General features: G+C 36.8%; 1 protein-coding gene across 2 annotated transcripts; it reads left to right on the forward strand.

Moving 5' to 3' along the window:
• Nucleotides 1-15,855: 15,855 nt before the first annotated feature.
• LOC145562894 (uncharacterized) lies at nt 15,856-19,436 on the forward strand. Of its 2 annotated transcripts, XR_014094466.1 has the most exons (3): nt 15,856-16,290; nt 17,732-18,046; nt 19,172-19,436. XR_014094466.1 is itself a non-coding variant. In XM_081623317.1 (2 exons), exons 1-2 carry the CDS (start codon nt 15,970-15,972, stop codon nt 17,972-17,974), a joined length of 564 nt encoding a protein of 187 aa, XP_081479443.1. In that variant the 5' UTR covers nt 15,857-15,969; the 3' UTR covers nt 17,975-18,338. The 2 variants fall into 2 exon arrangements, 1 of the variants encoding a protein (XP_081479443.1); XM_081623317.1 differs by lacking the exon at nt 19,172-19,436 and having other exon boundaries at nt 15,857-16,290; nt 17,732-18,338.
• The last annotated feature ends 313 nt before the right edge of the window (nt 19,437-19,749 follow it).

The following is a 19,749-nucleotide window of genomic DNA, read 5'->3' on the forward strand; positions in this document are numbered from 1 at the left end:
AGCGGCCAAGGCCGAGGGGCTATTCAAAAAAAGAAAAAAAAGGCCATTTAGAGGGGCGGGGGAATAGAGCCTCTAATGGACTTTTATTTTATTTATTTATTTATTTATTTGTGGAAGAGAGGGGCAAGCCCCAAAACAAACAAAAAGAACAAACAAAATAAAAAGAAAATAAACAGAAAGCAAAGCTAGCCTAGAAGTTGTTACTCTTCCGAAACCATCCTTGCCCTCGTCACCCCACATAAGTCATCCAATAAAACGACATGAAGATCTTTCGGGACCGCCACAAAGAGAATGAACTTCTCATTCGAACTAACTTCATAGTTAGCTAACCAGTCAGTCGCCCGATTAACCTCTCTATAGTAGTGATAGATGGAATCCTCCCATTCCCATTCCGAAATAAGAGTTTTACATCTCCGAATGATGTGAATATAGGAGAGTTGGCAGGAGTTCCTTCACCAACATACGAACAACCACTTCGGAGTCAAGAGTTGGACCTTTCTATGCGCTCCATCCGACTCCAAACTAAGCCCTATCAAGACAGCAGCTAATTCGGCTTTAGTACAATGCAACCCCACACTTCATAGCAAAAGCCTAAAATAAATCACCTCGATGGCCCCTAATAATTCCTCCAGCTCCAGCTTTGCTAGGGTTGCCCTTTGAGACTCCATTTGTATTGAGACGAACCAACCCTCTCTCGGACATTGTCATTTGATCAATCTCTAACGTATTAATATAACCCTATAACTATGAGATGCAAACCTTTTCATTATTTCATTAATCAAGGATTACTTGGTATTGTTTATCTTGGAAAGTTTACACTTTAGGGCATGTAAGGGAGATATATTACTAGGTAATAAAATTCCTAGCAAGCAAAATGAAAGTGAATATGAAAGGTGGAGATAGTGATGGTGTGATTGTATATATAGAACATTATGTAGTGATAGTGTGGTATTAGGTTACGAAAGCTGAACTATTATCTCCAATTTGGGTGTAACAGCTATATACTTACACTAGAGGTAGGGTGTGTAATTATTACCTTCATAATGAGGGTAATAATTCTTCCATCTTTCTCTTTTCCTCATGGCACAAACACTTTATTTCATTTGTAAACACCTTATTTTTTACAATACCACTAATTATTAATTTTTTTTTTTCAAGTTTGACTTTTATTACCCCTTAATATTCATTATAAATTGTATGTTAATAAACCATCACCAAAATACATAGATTAAGAAAAAAAAAATTTTCACTTGAGTACAAATGTATAATGACTTTTTTGTCATTACTTGTCTTCTTGATGTTTTTTGTTCCTCACTTTATCTTACAAAGTAATCCCTTCGTTTTTAAATACTTACTCCACTTTTTATTTTTTGTCGTTTTAAAAATACTTGTTCTATTTCCTTATTTAAATTTTTTTTACAATATTTAATTCATTTCTCTCACCTAATGAACCCAACATAAATCATATTTTATTAATTTTATATTCCCCCTCCTTCGATTCTCTCCACTACTTTTACTTTTTACAACCTTTTGTTTTACCACTTACCCACCACCTCCAACTTTATTACTTTCTCTAAATTCTTGTAAAACCCCACGTATAGAGAAATGAAGCAAGTATTTAAGAACGAAGGAAATACGAGTACTTATTTGTTTATATTTCCTTTATTTCAAGTTAGTTGACACATTCTTTAATATATATTTTTTAATTTCCTAACTTTATAGGATTTTCTAGTGTATAATTTAGAGCTTGTTTTCCTCAGCTTAATTTTAGTTTAGTTCAGTTTCAATCAGTTTGATTCAATTCTTAATTTTCTTCTCTCATAAATAATTCATTTTAACTCTATTTAATTCAGTCCATTTGTTTTTAGTAAATCAAAAAAGGCTCTTAGTGATTATACATAGCCTTTGTATAGCATTTTCCTCGTAAAAAATACTAAAATTTTAACTTTAATTAAGTTTAAATTAAACGGATCTAACAAGAGACTATATTTTTCCATACTCCGCATCTATAGTATAGAAATGTTAGGTCAAAATAGAATATAAATTTGATAGATTAATTCTTCTAACACTTAATGATTTTTGATCGAACACATAGTTGAATACTTGGAATAATATACTGAATGAATACAGTATATACAAATACAATAAGAGTTACTCGTACTCAATTTGATTGATTAAATGATTAATCGAATTAAAGAGTACAACCACAAAAAGTATAGAAGAAACAGAGGAGAGAAAACAAAGCAAGAGACTCAATCATAGTTACCAAAGTCCATAGCACGTTATCAAACACCCATATATTCAACCACTGCAATCTCTCCGCCGTGTAATTCGTGAAATCAAACTCCGACCACCGGAAAATGGCGGAGATTGACGATGATGCTCCCTGAATTCCTATTTCCGACCACCGGTATATCGACGATGTCGCTGCTGTCCATATCCAACCCATTGATCTATCTACCTTTTATTATACTTGTAACTTAATTTGTGAAATGAAATTGAATAAAGAAAAGGAAAAAAGGAAAAGGGTGGAATTATTATTTATTTGATTGATGGAGATGGGAGGATATAATTTGGTGGAGTTGGGGGGTGGAGGGAGAGGAAGAAGGGTCTAGTGAGGATAGAGAATTTGGAGGAGTTAAATGTTGGATTGTTATTTCGTGGACCCCTTTTTTTAAAATTATTTTTATTTTTTTTTTCAATTGTGGAATTTAGGGGAAATATCAAAGAATATAGACAATTTGATAGGTGTAGAGAATGGAGTTGCGTATTGTAGTGTGAACTTTGTGAATGTGATGGTTATTTCAGTCTTTTAAGCTTGTGTTACTTGTTAAGGGTTGGAGTGTGATTAGATAAAGGTCGTACTCGGTGTGTACAATTGAACATGTCTTGTTTAATATAGTAATTGTAATTTATTTTATTTGCAATTTTAATCACACTTGTAAATGATGGTGTGTCATGTATGTTGATCGTTGATGTACAATAGTTGCATATTGAGTTTGTATGTTGCCTTACATCAAGAATGTTTGAATTGGTATGAGGATCATGCGTATATGATGCACTAATGTTATGTACATGATACGTGAGACCAATTAGTATATATATATATATATATATATATATATATATATATATATATATATATATATATATATATATATATATATATATATATATATATATATATATATTGGTGCTAAAGAGGGGCAAGGCCTCGGGAAAGAAAACAAAAACATAAAAACAAGAAAAACTACGGGGGAACAAAACGTGACAAAGCCACTCCTACGACATCATCATGTAAAATTCTCCCTAAAGCTAAAGGGGGGACTTGAATCAACACTATATCGTTGTTCTGCGTGACTCCTTGATTGGCAAGCCAATCCGCTGCTCTATTTTCTTCTCGATAGATGTGGTGAACTTCAAATTGCCAATTAGTCTCTTCTAATATCTTCTTACACCTTGCAATGCTATGAACCGTTTCACCAACATACTGATTTTCACTCCTCAAGGTCTGCACTAACGCGAGGCTATCTAATTGAATCTGCAGCTTGCTTGGCCTCATCCTAGCTGCCAGATCAAGGCCATACTCTAGTGCTCGCACCTCTGCTTTAAAAGCATTGCAATGACCAAGTTTGAGAGAAAAAGCATAGGCTAGCTTACCCGTGCAGTCCCTGATCAGACCACCACCCCCAGCTGGTCCTGGGGCACCCTTGGCTGACCCATCTGTGTTGAGCAAGAGCCACCCTACTGGAGGAGCCAACCAACGAACTAAGGCTTCGACCCTATGATTAGGAGCAGCAGTTGAATTATGCTCAAAGTCACCCAAAGCTCTCCATGTCTCTTCAAATCTTGCCAATAGAAAGTTCTTAATATCAATAGGATTATCATCCCCCTTGTCAAAACTCACATTACATCTCCATCTCCATAGCCACCATATTACCAAGGCAAAATAGGTAGGCCAGATCTCGTAAGACATATCACTTCTTTCTTGCACTTTGATGTTGCGCACCACCCAAGCTTTAAGAGTTTCAGAACGAAAATTTGTAGCATTTGCTGGGCCACCAACTTGCCTCCACACTTCTCTAGCAACTTTGCAATCTCTCAAAATGTGAAGCATAGTTTCATCATGATCAGGACATGCTTTACACTTGGGGTCATTTGTTAAATCTCTTTTGAAGCGATCGACATTGTGCATTAATATATCATGTAAAACAAGCCATAGAAGTACCTTAATTCTTTGTTGAACACGGATTTTCCACACCAAGTCCCAACTGCCATCATCCGGAGCTTCAAAATCACCTCGAATAATTTTAAGGGCCGATTTAATTGTAAATCTGCCCTTTGCACTTCCCCCCCCCCCCCAATATAAAAGATCACCAATCGAAGGGTCTTCCCTTACTTGATGAGCTGTGATTTTATGAATTGAGTCTTCTGAGATTAAATCCGCAAAGAGTTCCCATTTCCAACCAGTGATGGGGTCCCACATCTCTTCCACCGTTGCTCCATCAAGCTCTTGGGGAATTTCAGCAGTAGCCCAGTCGCGGAGAGGAGTCGAGGTAGCCCAAGGATGATCCCAAAATAAAGTACGAGAACCATTACAAATAGCCACACGTGCACCTTTGCTCACAATCTTTGCATTTTCAGTGATTCACGCCACACACTCGACATATTCGCCTTTGATTCGAACATATCCAAGTCGCACCTCCCTTTGCAATATTTTGCTCTTAGCACACTTGACCATAGGGAGTGAGGTTCAATTAAGAGCCTCCATCCCAATTTGTAAGAAAAGCAGCGTTTACATCTCTTGAAGACCTCATCCCCAAACCACCTTGTTTCTTTGGGAGTTGCAAAGTTTCCCAAGAAATTAAATGGATTTTCCTTTTTTCATCACTACCACCCCAAATAAAACGACGCATTTTTTTATCAAGGTCATCACAAATAGTTCTTGGGATTTTGGTCGATTGCATAGCATAGGAGCTAATAGGCGCGATAGAGGATTTTGCTAGAGTAATTCGTCCTGCTAAAGACAAGTATTTTGACTTCCAACCCGATAAACGCCTATCCACCTTTTCGCATAAGTAAGCAAAGGTATCCCTTGTTACCCTACTAGTGATGGTGGGCATCCCCAAATACATACCAAGATCTTCTGTCAAGTCCATTTTTAGAGCACTCGAAATAGCAGTTTTCGAGCCACTGTCCATATTGTGAGAAAATAAAACTCGAGACTTAGCATGACTGACCTTTGAACCAGAAGCAGCACAAAAAATATTCAAGCATTGCTGGATGATCACGACTTGTTCAATAGTTGCTTCAGTGAATAAAATTATGTCGTCTGCAAAGCATAAATTCGACAAAATTGGGCCATTCCTACTTGCTCGAATAGGCTTCCATTCGTTCTTGATAATGGAGTCCTCTATTACTTGATTAAGACGCTTCATACAAAGAACAAATAAATAGGGTGACAACGGATCCCCTTGACGTACCCCTCTCCCCGGACTGAAAGATTGAGTAGGTTCCCCATTCCATAACACTTTCATTGAGGAAGTCGAGATACACTCCATAATAACTTCGATGATAACTGGAGGGAATTTAATTTCGAGAAGAGTATCATGGATAAATTCCCAACGAAGTCTGTCATACGCCTTCTCGAAGTCAATTTTAATTGCCATAAACCCCTTTGTTCCTTGTTTATTTTTCATAGTATGAAGAACCTCTTGGACAATAACTATATTATCCGTGATGTGCCTTCCGGGAACAAAACTAATTTGAGTGCAAGAAGTGAGATAAGGCATCATCGGCTTGATTCGGTTGACAATGGCCTTTGTAATAATTTTGTAAACGACATTACAAAGGCTTATCGGCCTAAATTGCGAGGGAAGCTCGGGAGCATCAACCTTGGGAATAAGGACAAGGAAAGTGTCGTTGAGGTTTTCAGGAAGCCCCTTTCCAGCCAACACTTTGAGAGCCACTTCATAAACATTGTTTGCAACTAGATCCCAATGTTTGCGAAAAAACAACACTTGAAAACCGTCAGGGCCAGGAGCCTTTAGAACCCCCATTTCTTCGACAGCTTTATCAATTTCACAACGGGTGAAGGGCCTTGACAAAGCATTCCAATCTCTCGTAGTAAATTCAGGGAAGATATCAGTTGGGAGAGTACCCTGCTCAAGATCACCCTCGGCTTTAAATAACTGTTGAAAATAATCAACAATTATACGTTGAATTTGATCCTTGTCATGATTCCAATCAGCATCAGTATTTTCTTTAATCGCACTTATTTTGTTTCTCCATCGACGAGTGATAGTACTTAGGTGAAAGTAAGTGGTATTTTTATCACCTTCTCGAAGCCAATCAACTCTCGATTTTTGATACCATAACAATTCCTCTTGATCAAGAATTTCATCTAACTCTTTTCTCAATTTAGCCTCCAACTTAATCATGTCTCTCGATCTTTGCTCAGAAAGACACTTCTGTACCCCTGCAATGCGAGCTAGAAGAATGCGCTTCTTCCTGAAAATATTATGGAAGACTGATTGATTCCAGTTTTGGAGATCAGTTGCTATTTTTTGCAGATGCGGAATGAGAGGAGCTTCTTTATCCCACTTTTCTTCAATGAAATCACGGAATTTTTCATGGGTCATCCAAGCTTCTTGGAATCTAAAGGTTTTGTTAACACTTGAGATTGGAGCAAAACCATTTGGAGAGATTAAAACAGGACAATGATCGGACCTTACTGCCGGCAGATTCTTTGAAGCAGCATTCGCAAATTTTAAACTCCATTCACCATTACACAAGGCTCTATCCAAACGTGCACTAGTTCTTGTTTCGATGGATTTACCCCTAGCCCAAGTATGAGAAGGTCCACTAAACTCCACCTCCAAGAGTTCCATGTCTTGAACCCATTCATTAAAAATAGCAGATCTTCGAGAAGTCTCATTGCAACTCGAGCTTCTTTCCCAAGCAAAACGAGTTTCATTAAAATCCCCTGCTAAAAGCCAAGGTTTATTATTTTGAGCAGCAAAATTTTGTAGTTCTTGCCATAATTCATTACGCTTAGTCGGATCCGGACTTGCGTAAACCGCAGTGAAATACCAAGGTGTCTCTCCTACCCTCTTTATATCCATGGTTATGTATTGTCTATGTTTAATAATTGGTTCAACAGTGACAAGTTCAGGCCTCCAATAAACCCAAATCCCACCACTAAACCCTTGAGCATCAACTCTAGTGTGCCCTGCATATCCAAGAATAGAAGCTATTTTTTCTGCTTGCTGTCCCCCCATGTGAGTCTCAACCAAGGCAACAACATTAGGCTTATTAACTTTTATAATTTCCTTTAAAGCATAGATGAATTCTTTACTACCCGCCCCTTGTACATTCCAAACCATACAAGTAATGGGAGGGCTATTAGGAGCTAGATTAGGAATACTATCTTCTATAGACATAGGAATATTTTCGAGAGAACTTACATAAGCACCTCGGATGAGGTTAAGAATCCTGTTGATCTCCACTGGAACTTTCAAAGTTACTACAAGTTCCATCGGTTCCGGGATTGGTTCCTCCCATGAAACAATATTCACCTCCATCACATGAATCAGGGGGTTTGCTATGCCCATATAAGGCATCTCCATTGTCTGTCCAACACATAATGTCTTCTCCGGAGGGATTGATAACTCGATCACACTCGGTGGTGGGGGAAGCATTAGTGGTGGACTCAGGGATTGCATCATTGACTACTTCACGAGTGGCTTCTTTGCTTGCTTTTTCTGGTGATTGCTTTTCGGGGTTACTTTGTGAAGGTTGTTGGTTTTCTTTGCCGAGGCTAATGGTCTTTGGAATAGCTTGGTTAATTGCTTCCAAATTGGTAATAGGAGTCAAAGGGGAATAATTTATTTCCTTTTAAGAGTTGGCTGCTTGAGTATTCTTTTTTTTCTTAATTTTGGTAACAAGGGGATTTTTATTTTGGTTAGACTTATCATTGCCAAAATTAAAAGATAGATTTTCTTGGGAATTTTTTAAGGGATTTTGAGAGTTATCTCCTAGATTAGTTGTTGCCATATAGTTATCTTGCTGAGTTGGAGAGTTTAAATCAGATTGGTTCACAATCGAATTCGAACTCTCAGAGAGATCAACTACTTCCTTATTTTTCTCTCTTGCTATATCATCTAAGGAAGAATCCTCATTCAGCGCATGAAATCTAGATCCCCCAAGATTTTTGCCATTAGTCAAGTTAACAGAATCTTTGTGTTGACTCTGCTCCACTGGAATTCCATTAGTGCCCTTACTAGTGGGTTGCCCTGTTTTTTCCGGCTTAGAGTTCTTTTTCCGGCCAGGATTCTTGACCAACATCCAGTCACCATATTCATCTTGTTCTTCCGCCCTCTTAACTGGAGGAGAAGGGGCTGCCTGAATCACATTCTCAAGCTGCTTATTGACACCATCAATCACCATATTATCATTAACCATCATCGAGGCACATTGATCATCAGTGTGACCCAGTTTCCCACATTTATAGCAAACCATTTTGATTCCTTCATACTGAATTCTCCATGTCTTTCCTTTCAACCAGAATTTTGCTAGGAGAGGTTTAGCAAGGTCAATCTCAACACTCAACCTAGTGAATTGTCCTCTCTCTGCATAAGCTATTGATCTATCCACTCGGATTACTTTCCCTATTTTTGAACCAATCTTTTTCAAGAACTCTTTATCGAAGTATTCGACAGAGAGATTAGGAATCCTAACCCAGACAGTCAAAACAGATATAGATGCCTCTTCAGGAATGAAATTCGGGGTCCATTTTCTGATAGTTAGATACTTATCATCTATTAGCCAAGGACCTTATGTCAAGACATAATTGTAATCCTCTGAGTTTGAGAATCGAGCAATGAAGTACTTCGAACCAATATCAGTCAGATTCAATTCACCCTTCAATTGCCACTTTCTCTTGAGTTTTTTCATCAGTCCCATGTACCCAAGACTTCCATCAAACATTCTGATTATTAAGGTATTGCGCCAAGGCTTGCGCATTGCCTTTTTTTCTTCTCTTGTTAGCAAGATTACAGGGCAACGCTCGCTATCCACAATTCCTTCTGGAGCCTCATCATCATCGGAGACATCATCATCATTCTCCAAATCAATCAACCCATCAGTAGCATTCTGATTAACTAATTGAGTATCCCTTAGAAGATCCCTGAAGGATCTTGGAGTCGCAGCAGCTCCATTTGGGTGAGGATTAAAATGACAAATGTTTTGAACCCTAGAAGGGGATTCCTTATTCGATCTATCATTGCCCATGTCGAGGTCCATATTTTGGTCAGAATTCTCATAATCATGACCAAAAAAGAATTGAGTGATATTCCATTTTGGTTTCTTGTTCGATCTGATCAATTGATCGACCATCTGGGGGGGGGGGTTTGGGGGGGTTTGGGGGGGGCTTGGTTCGCAGACATTAGAGAGTCTCAATCAAGGATAATGGAATTTGAGTATATATATATATATATATATATATATATATATATATATATATATATATATATATATATATATATATAAGATAAATCCATACGTAAAAGAATCTTAACTGAAAGATGTTGTCGGCCACCATATTTGCTTAAAGTGTTGTAGTGTAGGTGTATTGTAAAGGTTCACCAAGTATGAGGGAAAAAATTCTCATCTCCATAAGGTTTGTGATATTAAGTTGGGACATTAATTTCAATTTACTTCTATAACATTAAATTCCCTCTAATCTACCCCAACCTCAAATTATCCCTTTTACCCAGTTTATACTTATAGAAGTTTGAGACTAAAATAGTGGTCACTACTTTTAAATAACAACCAAGTTGGTTGAAAGTTAATCTCCTTTTTCCACTTTGCAATGAATAATTAAAAAAACTTTTCCATAACAACAAAGTCTACCCTTTCATAAACCACCTTAGATAAATTTGCATATGTAAGATGTCACTAGTCTAGTATGTCCATTCCCCTTTCCGAAAGCATTACGGTATTCTAAATTTCTAGTAAAGGCAATCAACGGATCAGTTAGAGAAAATGGATTTAGGTGATGGACTGATGGTTATTGAGAAGATTCTCAGATGAAGTCTGAGAATTCTAGAGAGAGAAGTAAGATAGAGAGAATTTAGGGAAGAAATATTCTGTGTAAAGATAACTCAGATTGATAATGAGGTATTACAGGCTATTAATACAACAATTATTACAGAAAATATCTGTAACAAACTTTCTGATCATAACAGAAAGTGTAACAAACTAATCCTAGTTAGCATATAAATATCTCCTACACAAAGTATTATATACACCTTAACATCCCCCCCTCAAGATGGAGCTGCCTGAAGAACAGATCTAATCTTGAACTGGTGGCTGGCAAACTAGACCAATTTTGGAGCTGAGAAACCTGTGTTGATCAGCACCCAAGGCCTTTGTCATTAAATCTGCTAATTGCAAAGCAGATTTTACATGAACAGTCTTAATGAAACCAGATTGTACATTTTCTCTGATGAAATGTACATCCAATTTCTCATACTTTGATCTCAAGTGCTTTGTCTTTTCATGAAAACAGGGAATTTCTGCAATGTGTTGTGTAGAAATGTTGTCACGGTATAAAGGTATAGGAGTAAGAATATGAAAACCCAAATCATGCATCAATCTTTCTAACCAAATCACCTCATTTGCAGTATAGCTCATACTCTTGTATTCAGCAGCAGTGGAACTCTTAGAGACTGTTTTTTGTTTCATAGTCTTCCATGACACAAGAGCTTTACCCAAAAATACACAATAACCAGACAAAGATCTGCCTGAGTCCACACAAGTACCCCAGTCAGCATCACTATAGGCTGCAAGTTGAATATCAAGTGCTGCAGGATAGAACAAACCAAAATGAAGAGTGCCCTTGAGATATTTCAGCACATGAACAGCAGCAAAAAGGTGAGGATCCCTTGGTTCATGCAAAAATTGGCTAAGCTGCTGAACAGCATAGCTAATATCAAGTCTAGTAAGGTTCAAATACAATAATTTTCCAATAATCTTCCTGTAAACCTCAGCATTAGATAATAAAGCACCCTCTTCCTTGCTTAACTTTAAACCCTTAGGTAAAGAAAAAGAAGTTGTTGAACAATTCTCCATATGAGCATCTTTTAGCATATCTAGGATATATTTTCTCTTATTTAGAAGTATACCAGAAGTAGACCTAGTCACCTCAATTCCTAAGAAGTACTTCAAAATTCCCAGGTCTTTAATGGTAAAAGCAGAATGCATATCAAATTTGAGCTTGTTGATGATACTCTGATCTGTTCCAGTTATCAATAGATCATCAACATATGTAACAACCACAGTGTATGATGCTGAATTCTTCATAACAAACAAGGAATAATCCTGATGTGACTGTGTGAACCCAAAATCAATAAGAAATCTACTCAATTCCTTATTCCAACATCTAGAAGCCTGCTTTAAACCATAGATAGACCTTTTCAACTTACATACTTGGCCTGGAGATGCTTTATAATAGCCTTGAGGTGGAGTCATATATACCTCTTCATCAAGAAACCCATGCAAAAATGCATTATTAACATCAATTTGTTGAATATCCCAACCAAAAGCAGCAGCCAAGGCAATTACTACCCTTACAGTTGTGAACTTAGCCACGGGACTAAATGTGTGTTTATAATCCTTTCCCTCAATCTGCCTATCACCTCTAGCCACAATTCTGGCCTTGCATCTCTCAATAATACCATCAGGATTGAATTTTGTCTTGTACACCCATTTTGAACCAATGGCCTTTTTGCCAGGGGGTAAATCTGTAATCTCCCAAGTTTCAGTATTTTCTATAGCATCAAGCTCTTTCTGCATTGCCTCTACCCATTCTGGATGCACTTTTGCTTGATTATAAGTACAAGGTTCATAGGCAGACGACATGTTTTCAAGACTTTGCAAGGAATCATGAGCCAAGAAAGAAAGACAAGGCTCAGAAAACACATTGAAAGAAGAACTAACTTGTAATGAAGGTGGCAATTGAAGCTGAAAGTCATCAAACTTTCTAGGTATCTGTCTATTCCTAGAAGAAATTCTATTAGGAATAAGAGGCATTTCAAGATCAGAAGATGAAGGACTAGAAGGAGTAGTACTCTGATCATCAGAAGTATCAGAAGAATGAGAAGAATTAGAAGAAATACTCTCAGTAGAAGAAGCAAGAACAGGGGAGGCAGAAGAATTCTCATGATCAGATTCAAAACAATCAATTATAGGATTAACAAGAGGTAAAGAAGGATCTGCATCAATTGGTTTTGGAAATTTAAAAGGAAATATAGATTCACAAAACACCACATCCCTACTAACAATCACTTTATTTAACTCTAAATCCAAAAGCTTATAACCCTTTTGGCCATATGGATAACCAAGAAATACACATTTCTTAGCTCTTGTTTGAAATTTATCCCCATCTTTTTGAGCTGCATAACACAAACAACCAATCACCCCAAGATGACTATAATCAGGAACCTTCCCATAAAGTTTCTCATAAGGTGTTTTCCAGGCAATGACAGAACTAGGTAACAAATTGATAAGATAAGTGGCAGCCAAGAGACATTCTCCCCAAAACCTCATAGGCAAAGAAGCATGAACCCTAATAGTCCTTGCAGTTTCCAACAGATGCATATGCTTGCGTTCCACCCTACCATTATGTTGTGGATTACCAGGAACACTTCTCCGATGAATTACACCTTTCTCAGAAAACAACTGAGAACAAGACTCTTGAATGAATTCTGCCCATTATCGCTCCTAAGAATCTTAATCTTCACCCCAAACTAAGTGTCAACATAAGCAAAGAAAGCAGAAAGAATACCAAAGACTTGTGTCTTATCATGTAACAAATAAGTCCATGTAAGTCTGGTAAAATCATCCAAAATTGTCAAGAAGTAAGTAGCACCAGACAATGATGGCCTTCTATACTTACCCTAAAGATCCACATGAATCAAATCAAAAGGGAAAGAAGCAATATAATCAGAAACAGGAAAGGGCAACTTATGGTGTTTTCCCAAAATACAGGCTTCACAACTAAAATCACAGTTATTATTACCAGTAATAGGAACTATTACATGCTTTAGTTTGCTGGCAGAAATATGTCCAAATCTAGCATGAACAATCTCTATGCTAGGTTTTACATTTGCAGTAATTGTATTATTTACAAAGGAAATAACAGGAATGTGTTTAGAAGAAGAAATTGTAGAAAAAGCACTGAATCTGTAAAGACCATAATCTCTAGTCCCAATTGCCTTGACTTGTTTAGTTACAAGGTCCTGAAACATGCAAGAATCCTTTTCAAAATGTGCACACAAATGATCATGATCAAGTAATCTGCCTACTGACAACAGATTATGCTTAAAATCAGGGATATAAAGAACATGTTTCAAGGTAATTTGAGGAGTCAAACATATAATGCCAGCATACAATACAGTTTTAATAATTCCATCTGATAAACCAACTTTAACTAAATTTTTAAGCCAAATTACTTGTCTTGTGATATGTGGCTCCAGTATCTATAATCCAGCAACTATGTCCAAAACTACTTGCTATAGAATCAACATTAGAAGCAATGGTTATACCTGCAAAATTGATCTTAGAGGAGAGAGGATTATCCATATGAGAACTGTTCTTCTGCATCATTTTCAAGAACTCACTATACATAGCAGCAGTGTTGAAGTCTACTCCAGCATTTGAATTCACAATAGAAGAGCCTCCAGCACTTAAATTCACAGCAGAAAACCCTCTGTTGACTTCACCACAATCCATAGGAGCCTTTCCAAGAATTCCAGAATCATAACTCACATTAGCTGCCATTTTTGCAGCACCTTTTCCTTTCAAGGTAGTATACCACTCAAGAACCCCATAGAGCTTGAAACAACCATCCACACTGTGACCTCTCTTCTTGCAGTGATCACAGACAAGCTCACTCTTAAGCCTCTTAGAAACATCACATTTCTGCTGATACACAGGCTTAGGAAACAACTTAGGCTGCATAGAATTATGGTAAACATTCATAGCATTCACTTCAATGGAAGCAACAGATTGATTGAGCTTATTCTGTTGCTCAATCTGCTGCAAAGTATGATATGCCTTGTTAATAGTAGGCAAAGGATCTGCACTCAACAAGTTCATTTTAACCTGATCATACTGTTTGCCAAGCCCCGACAACAATTGCATCAGCTTCCTGCGCTGATCCATCTCAAAAATCTTCTTAAGAATACCACAGCTACATTGATGTAAGGCACCACAAGTGCAGTTTGGAAAACCTTCAAGATCTGTAATTCATCCCATGCTCTATTCAATCTATAATAATACTCTGCAATACTATCATCATTCTGAGAAGTTGAACTCAGATTTTGATGCAACTCAAACAATTGAGGTGCATTAGTGTGACCAAACCTCTCAGTAAGCTCAGACGACAATTCAGCAGAAGAAATGACAAACATAAAACTCTCAGGCAAATTCTTGCTCATAGAGTTCAAAATCCACGACATTACCATGTAATCATTACGTACCCAATTTTGATGATCTGAACTATCAGTACCTGGAGAAGGAAGAGATCCATCGACAAACTGCAGTTTGTTCCTCGCAATCAACGGTATTCTCACATTTCAAGACCAATTAACAAAATTAGGTCCAGTGAGAATGTTATTTCCAAGCTGCATACCAGGATGATCGCCATTAGCCAGAAAATAAGGATCATTGAGATTAACGTCATTGTTATTCTGTTGAGAAGAAACCTCTGGAGCCATCGCAAGATCAAGAAATATGAAGAAATCAAGAAGAAATCGAAGAAAATCAAAAGAATCAAAGAACAATTTCGATCGAAAAATCGCAAGAAAATCAAAGAACAAATCTCTGATTCCAAAGCAACAATTGATTTGAGAAGAAAATCAAATCAAAAATCAGAAAAACAAACAATCAATCGAACAATTCAACCAGGAATTGCTCTGATACCATGAGAAGATTCTTAGATGAAGTCTGAGAATTCTAAAGAGAGAAGTAAGAGAGATAGAATTCAGGAAAGAAATATTTTGTGTAAAGATAACTCAGATTGATAATGAGGTATTACAGGCTAATAATACAACAATTATTACAGAAAATATATGTAACAAACTTTCCGATCAAAGCAGAAAGTGTAACAAACTAATCCTAGTCAGCATATAAATATCTCCTACACAAAGTATTATATACATCTTAACAGTTATCTCTATTGCTATTGCAAGTGATCTCGCTAATGCATCCCTCATCAACTACTCCATTTTGTGGTTAGCCTCTGTTGTGTACTTATCATCTAATTAGATTAGTTAAGTTAACTAGTTAAGTAATATTCAATTCACCTTAATTCAATAACTTATTCTCGTACTAACTTATCGGATCCAAGTGAATATTTTGTACGACCTGAAATTTTTAGATATCCGATATTTTTGAACAAATCAAATTGGATCATGAGATCGAGTAGAACAACAGCCATACAATAGGCCCAAAGCTTCCAAACCAACTGACGGCCCACTATCTCACTAGTACAGAAGCCCAATAAAAATGGTGGATTCCTTCAGTACGGACATAGCTTCGAAGGAATATTCGAGATAGCAAAACCTCGTTGTAGAAGATCAAACCCCTCTCAAAATTATCAAAAAAGCCCTCAACCCTAACTTCCACGCACGCGTATCACACGTGAGTTTCAGAAATACACAAAATATCCCTAATCCCCAATCCACAACCGTCCGATCTTCTTACACGTCATCAATCCCATTTTCCTCTTTTTTCAACGGCTGAGATCACACTTACCCAAGAGTTGCTACTGGTTCGAACCTCCCCTAGTCCCCTGTTTCTCCCTTTCTCCCTCTCTCTCTTCACTCCCCTGCTTTCCCCCAAAAATAATTTTTTTAAAAAAAAAAGAAAAAAGGAAAATTCCCAAAAATCTCTGTAATTGTATCCATGAAGATGATGATGGAGGAGGAGAGAGAAATTGAGGCGGCGAAGAAGGAGGTCGCAGCCGCCATTAACGGCCAGAAAAAGGAGGAAGTTGTGGAAGAAGAGGTTGACGGCGAGGAAGAAGAAGATGCTGATGATGGTTCTGAAGAAGATGATGATGACGACGACGATGATGAAGGTGATGAGGATGCAGTGCAAGAAGGTCTACCGTCTTCTGATACTCCCGCAGTTCACTCGGTAGATGATGAAGACGATGATGATGATGCTGATGACGATGATGACGACGACGACGACGATGACGACGACGGTGATGACGATGATGAGGTAACAAAATTCGTATTATGTATAATTTTGTTTGTTAATTTTCTGGATTATTTTCAAAATTCTGATAATTATATTATTTTTATGTTGATTTCAGCATTTTTTGTGGATTTTATTGTCAGATCTGTTGACGTGCTGCGTTTTTATGTGACGATTATGCTTAATATATATGTGATTTTTTTCGTTTTAGATGCTTTTTTCCAGAAGTTTCTGCTGTTTATGTTGTTTTTCTATGTGTTCTGCTGTTTATTCTGGTTTACTGGAGCTTAATTTATTAGATCTGCGGCTTTGTAGCGTAGATCTATGCATATATCAGAATTATGTACTGTTTGGAGGGCGTTTTGGTCAATTTCGAGGTTTGTACTTGGTAGTGGTCAAAAATCAAAATGAGTATTTTACTGTCTATTTATAAAGACTTAGGGTTTATGAATTTTAGTTTTTTTTTTAATTTCTAAATTTTGTTTTTTTTTTTTTGGGTAGATCTGCAAAAAAGTATTTTGGTTTAAAGTTTACTTTTGTTTGCGATTTTTGTTATTTTTCATTTGTTTGTGGAATTTGAGATTAGATAGAGGAATTTTCATGAAGTAATGTTGTAAATGTTCCGTGTCCGTAGATTTTTGATCTATTTTTGCAATCACCATTAGAGGTTTACATGGATGTTTTGCTTGATTGCGACCGATTTATGAAAACTCATTTGATGTCAAGTTTTGGGGCTGAGTTTTGGATTCATTGGCTTTTAAAGATTGGTCATTTATTGGTGAGAGCTTTTTAAAATCTGGCCTATGCTGTGTCTCTGGGTTATATCGTTTATTGATTTGTTCATGTAGTCGTGTGGGCGTGTTGATTGTTGATAGTGTTTGGTAAGATTTCTTAATCAAGGTGGTAAAAGTCAAATAGTAGCTGTAATTCTGTATTTTTTTTACCATGACTTCTGAGTTTTTGCATTTTTAGCCTCATTAAATATTGTGTTGGATGGTATTGATCTAATTATATGTACAGAGTAACTAAGCAAGTAAGCAATGATTACTTTTGGATGTAATATCAACTCAATATTTGGTGTAGCCGGTGGGAATTAATCAAATCACCATATTTATCAATACTTGTAATCTTGTTTTAGACTATAAATTAAGTTTTAAGTCTTGATTTCCTCTAAAAAAAAAAGTTAGTTTTAAGTATTGATGATATGCTTTTATGTGATTATTTTAATCTGAGTTTTTGGCTGGGTGGCACTCCCATACCTTTTAAAAGCAAAAGACGACTCACTAGTGTATATTGTCCTCAAATCAACTAAGGTGTAGCTTGTTTAGGTAGTCTGAGCTCACGAGTGATCCTCGATTTTTTACAACGTAAACACTGAATTTGCGGAGGGTGATGGTTAATGTTGTTTCGGTCATCTTTCTGTGAATCTTTAAAGTTTTACTGATTCTTGAACTTGATTATATAGGAGCCTGATACCGGGTATCTTGTTCGCCCTGTTGCTCCTGCCGAAGATGAGGTGGATGCCTCTGATTTTGAGCCTGAAGAGAATGGTGATGATGAAGATACCGAAGAAGATACTGATGATGAGGATGATGATGATCATGAGGATGGGAAAGTTGAGGCTCCACCAAAGCGCAAAAGGTCAGGTGAAGAGGATGATTCTGGTGATGATGATGGAGATGATGATGAAAGACCACCCAAACGGTAGTGGTGAGGACTGTGGGGTTTGGCTTCTGTTACTCTTTGGAAAAATGCCGATGGAGGCTTGACCCATCGGCATGTAAGTCAATCCCTCTCTCTTTATCCTCTCTGTCATCCTTGTATTATGATCATCATGGTGTCATTTAATGTCATTATGGTGCAGACTCAAAAAGAAAAAAAAAAGTGCATACTAGTAGAATGACTCCTTGAACTGTTCTCAGCGTTAGATCTGATACATGATGTTATGAACTCTGTTTAATTTCTGTAGTGTTAGGTTCGTGGTAGATTAGAGGGGTGGAAGTTAGGCTTTTTTATGTTAATGTTTCAATTTCCGATGATCTGTTTTTTATACAACTTTAGTTTACTGGTTATGCCATTCCATAATTTTGCACCATCGTCGGTGGTTGCCTTACTTGACTATACATGCCTGTTTTCATTTGCTATACTGTGATGGGGGATGTTGTAATTTTTTGTGACAGTAGTCACCATTTGTGAGGTTATGTGCCCAGTTGATTCCAACCAATGACACGGACCGTTATTGGCCTTGATGGCAGCCCAACATGGCAACATATACTCGGTAACTCATTGTTCCATTGAACAGAATGATGACAACCCGTTATAGCCCATTATTGCTCTCAAAGGGTTTAAGCCATTCAATCTGAGGTGGTTCGGTTCTATGAAGTGTGTTATTAGCCAATATGACTTGGGATAGGTTAGACTCACAGTATACTAATACCTCAAAGGGTTGGGTATAATCAAAAGTACAATATTGTGATCAATTAATTTTTTTTTTTTTGAAAACTTGTGATCAATTAATTAGTTAATGTGAATTGTGAAGTACCCTATTAATACATTAATGATATTGACCTAGAAGAAATTTTCAATTAATATCTTTGAGCGAGAATGCTGAAAGACACGTGCAACTAACCTTATAGTTGTGGGGCATTCACTTTTTGCTGAAGAAACTGTTAAACAGCATGGGTCCCAACTTTTGGGATAAGACAGATATTTTTTTGTTTTATTTGTACATTTATACTTGGTAATTGAACATGTATGATGTACTCGTATTACTTTTTTTTGGCTTATACTTGGAAAAAAAACGTATAATGAATTAACATTATGTATTGTTATCTGTTATTTTTATCAGTGTGTAGTTTAGTACTGATGTGCATTTTTTGGGTTTGTTTGGTAATTGGTTTTGTAGATAGCGACGATTGGTGAAAGAAAAGTATTGCAAAAGCGAGCGCTGAGAATGTCGGGCCAAGGTGAATGGACTGGCTCACAATTTGGCTGGAATGTCGCATCTCTATCGAGCCCATTCCAACACAATACAACTGGACATTATCCATAACTATACCTATACCTGGTTATTTGGTATTTGGGTTAGGGTCGGTGCGGGTTATATCTTATTGGTCCAAAGTGATCCAGATCAACTTGGGCTGTGGATTAATATTGTGATGGTATTCGATAGGCTAATAAACGATCAAGGAAAAGAATATAAGCCAAAATTTGTTGTATGTGAATGTGGAATTATACATTTTTAAGTTTTCTTTTAGTTTCTTTTTAAAAAAAATTACAAAGTACAACTACAAATCTATACTATTATTTTAAAACAGGAAGTTGGAAAGACATGTGTCCTCTACTTGATTTTTCTGATTAAAAAAAATATTTGACCAAAAAAAATAATTTCATGCCTTTATAAATACTTTAATTTTCAAACTAACTTTATACATGAAAATTGATCATGCCTTTACTATGGTTATTAATTGCATAAAAAAAATA

The sequence above is a fragment of the Chenopodium album genome, chromosome 10 (genome assembly GCF_948465745.1).
Source record: "Chenopodium album chromosome 10, dcCheAlbu1.1, whole genome shotgun sequence".
NCBI lineage: Eukaryota > Viridiplantae > Streptophyta > Magnoliopsida > Caryophyllales > Amaranthaceae > Chenopodium > Chenopodium album.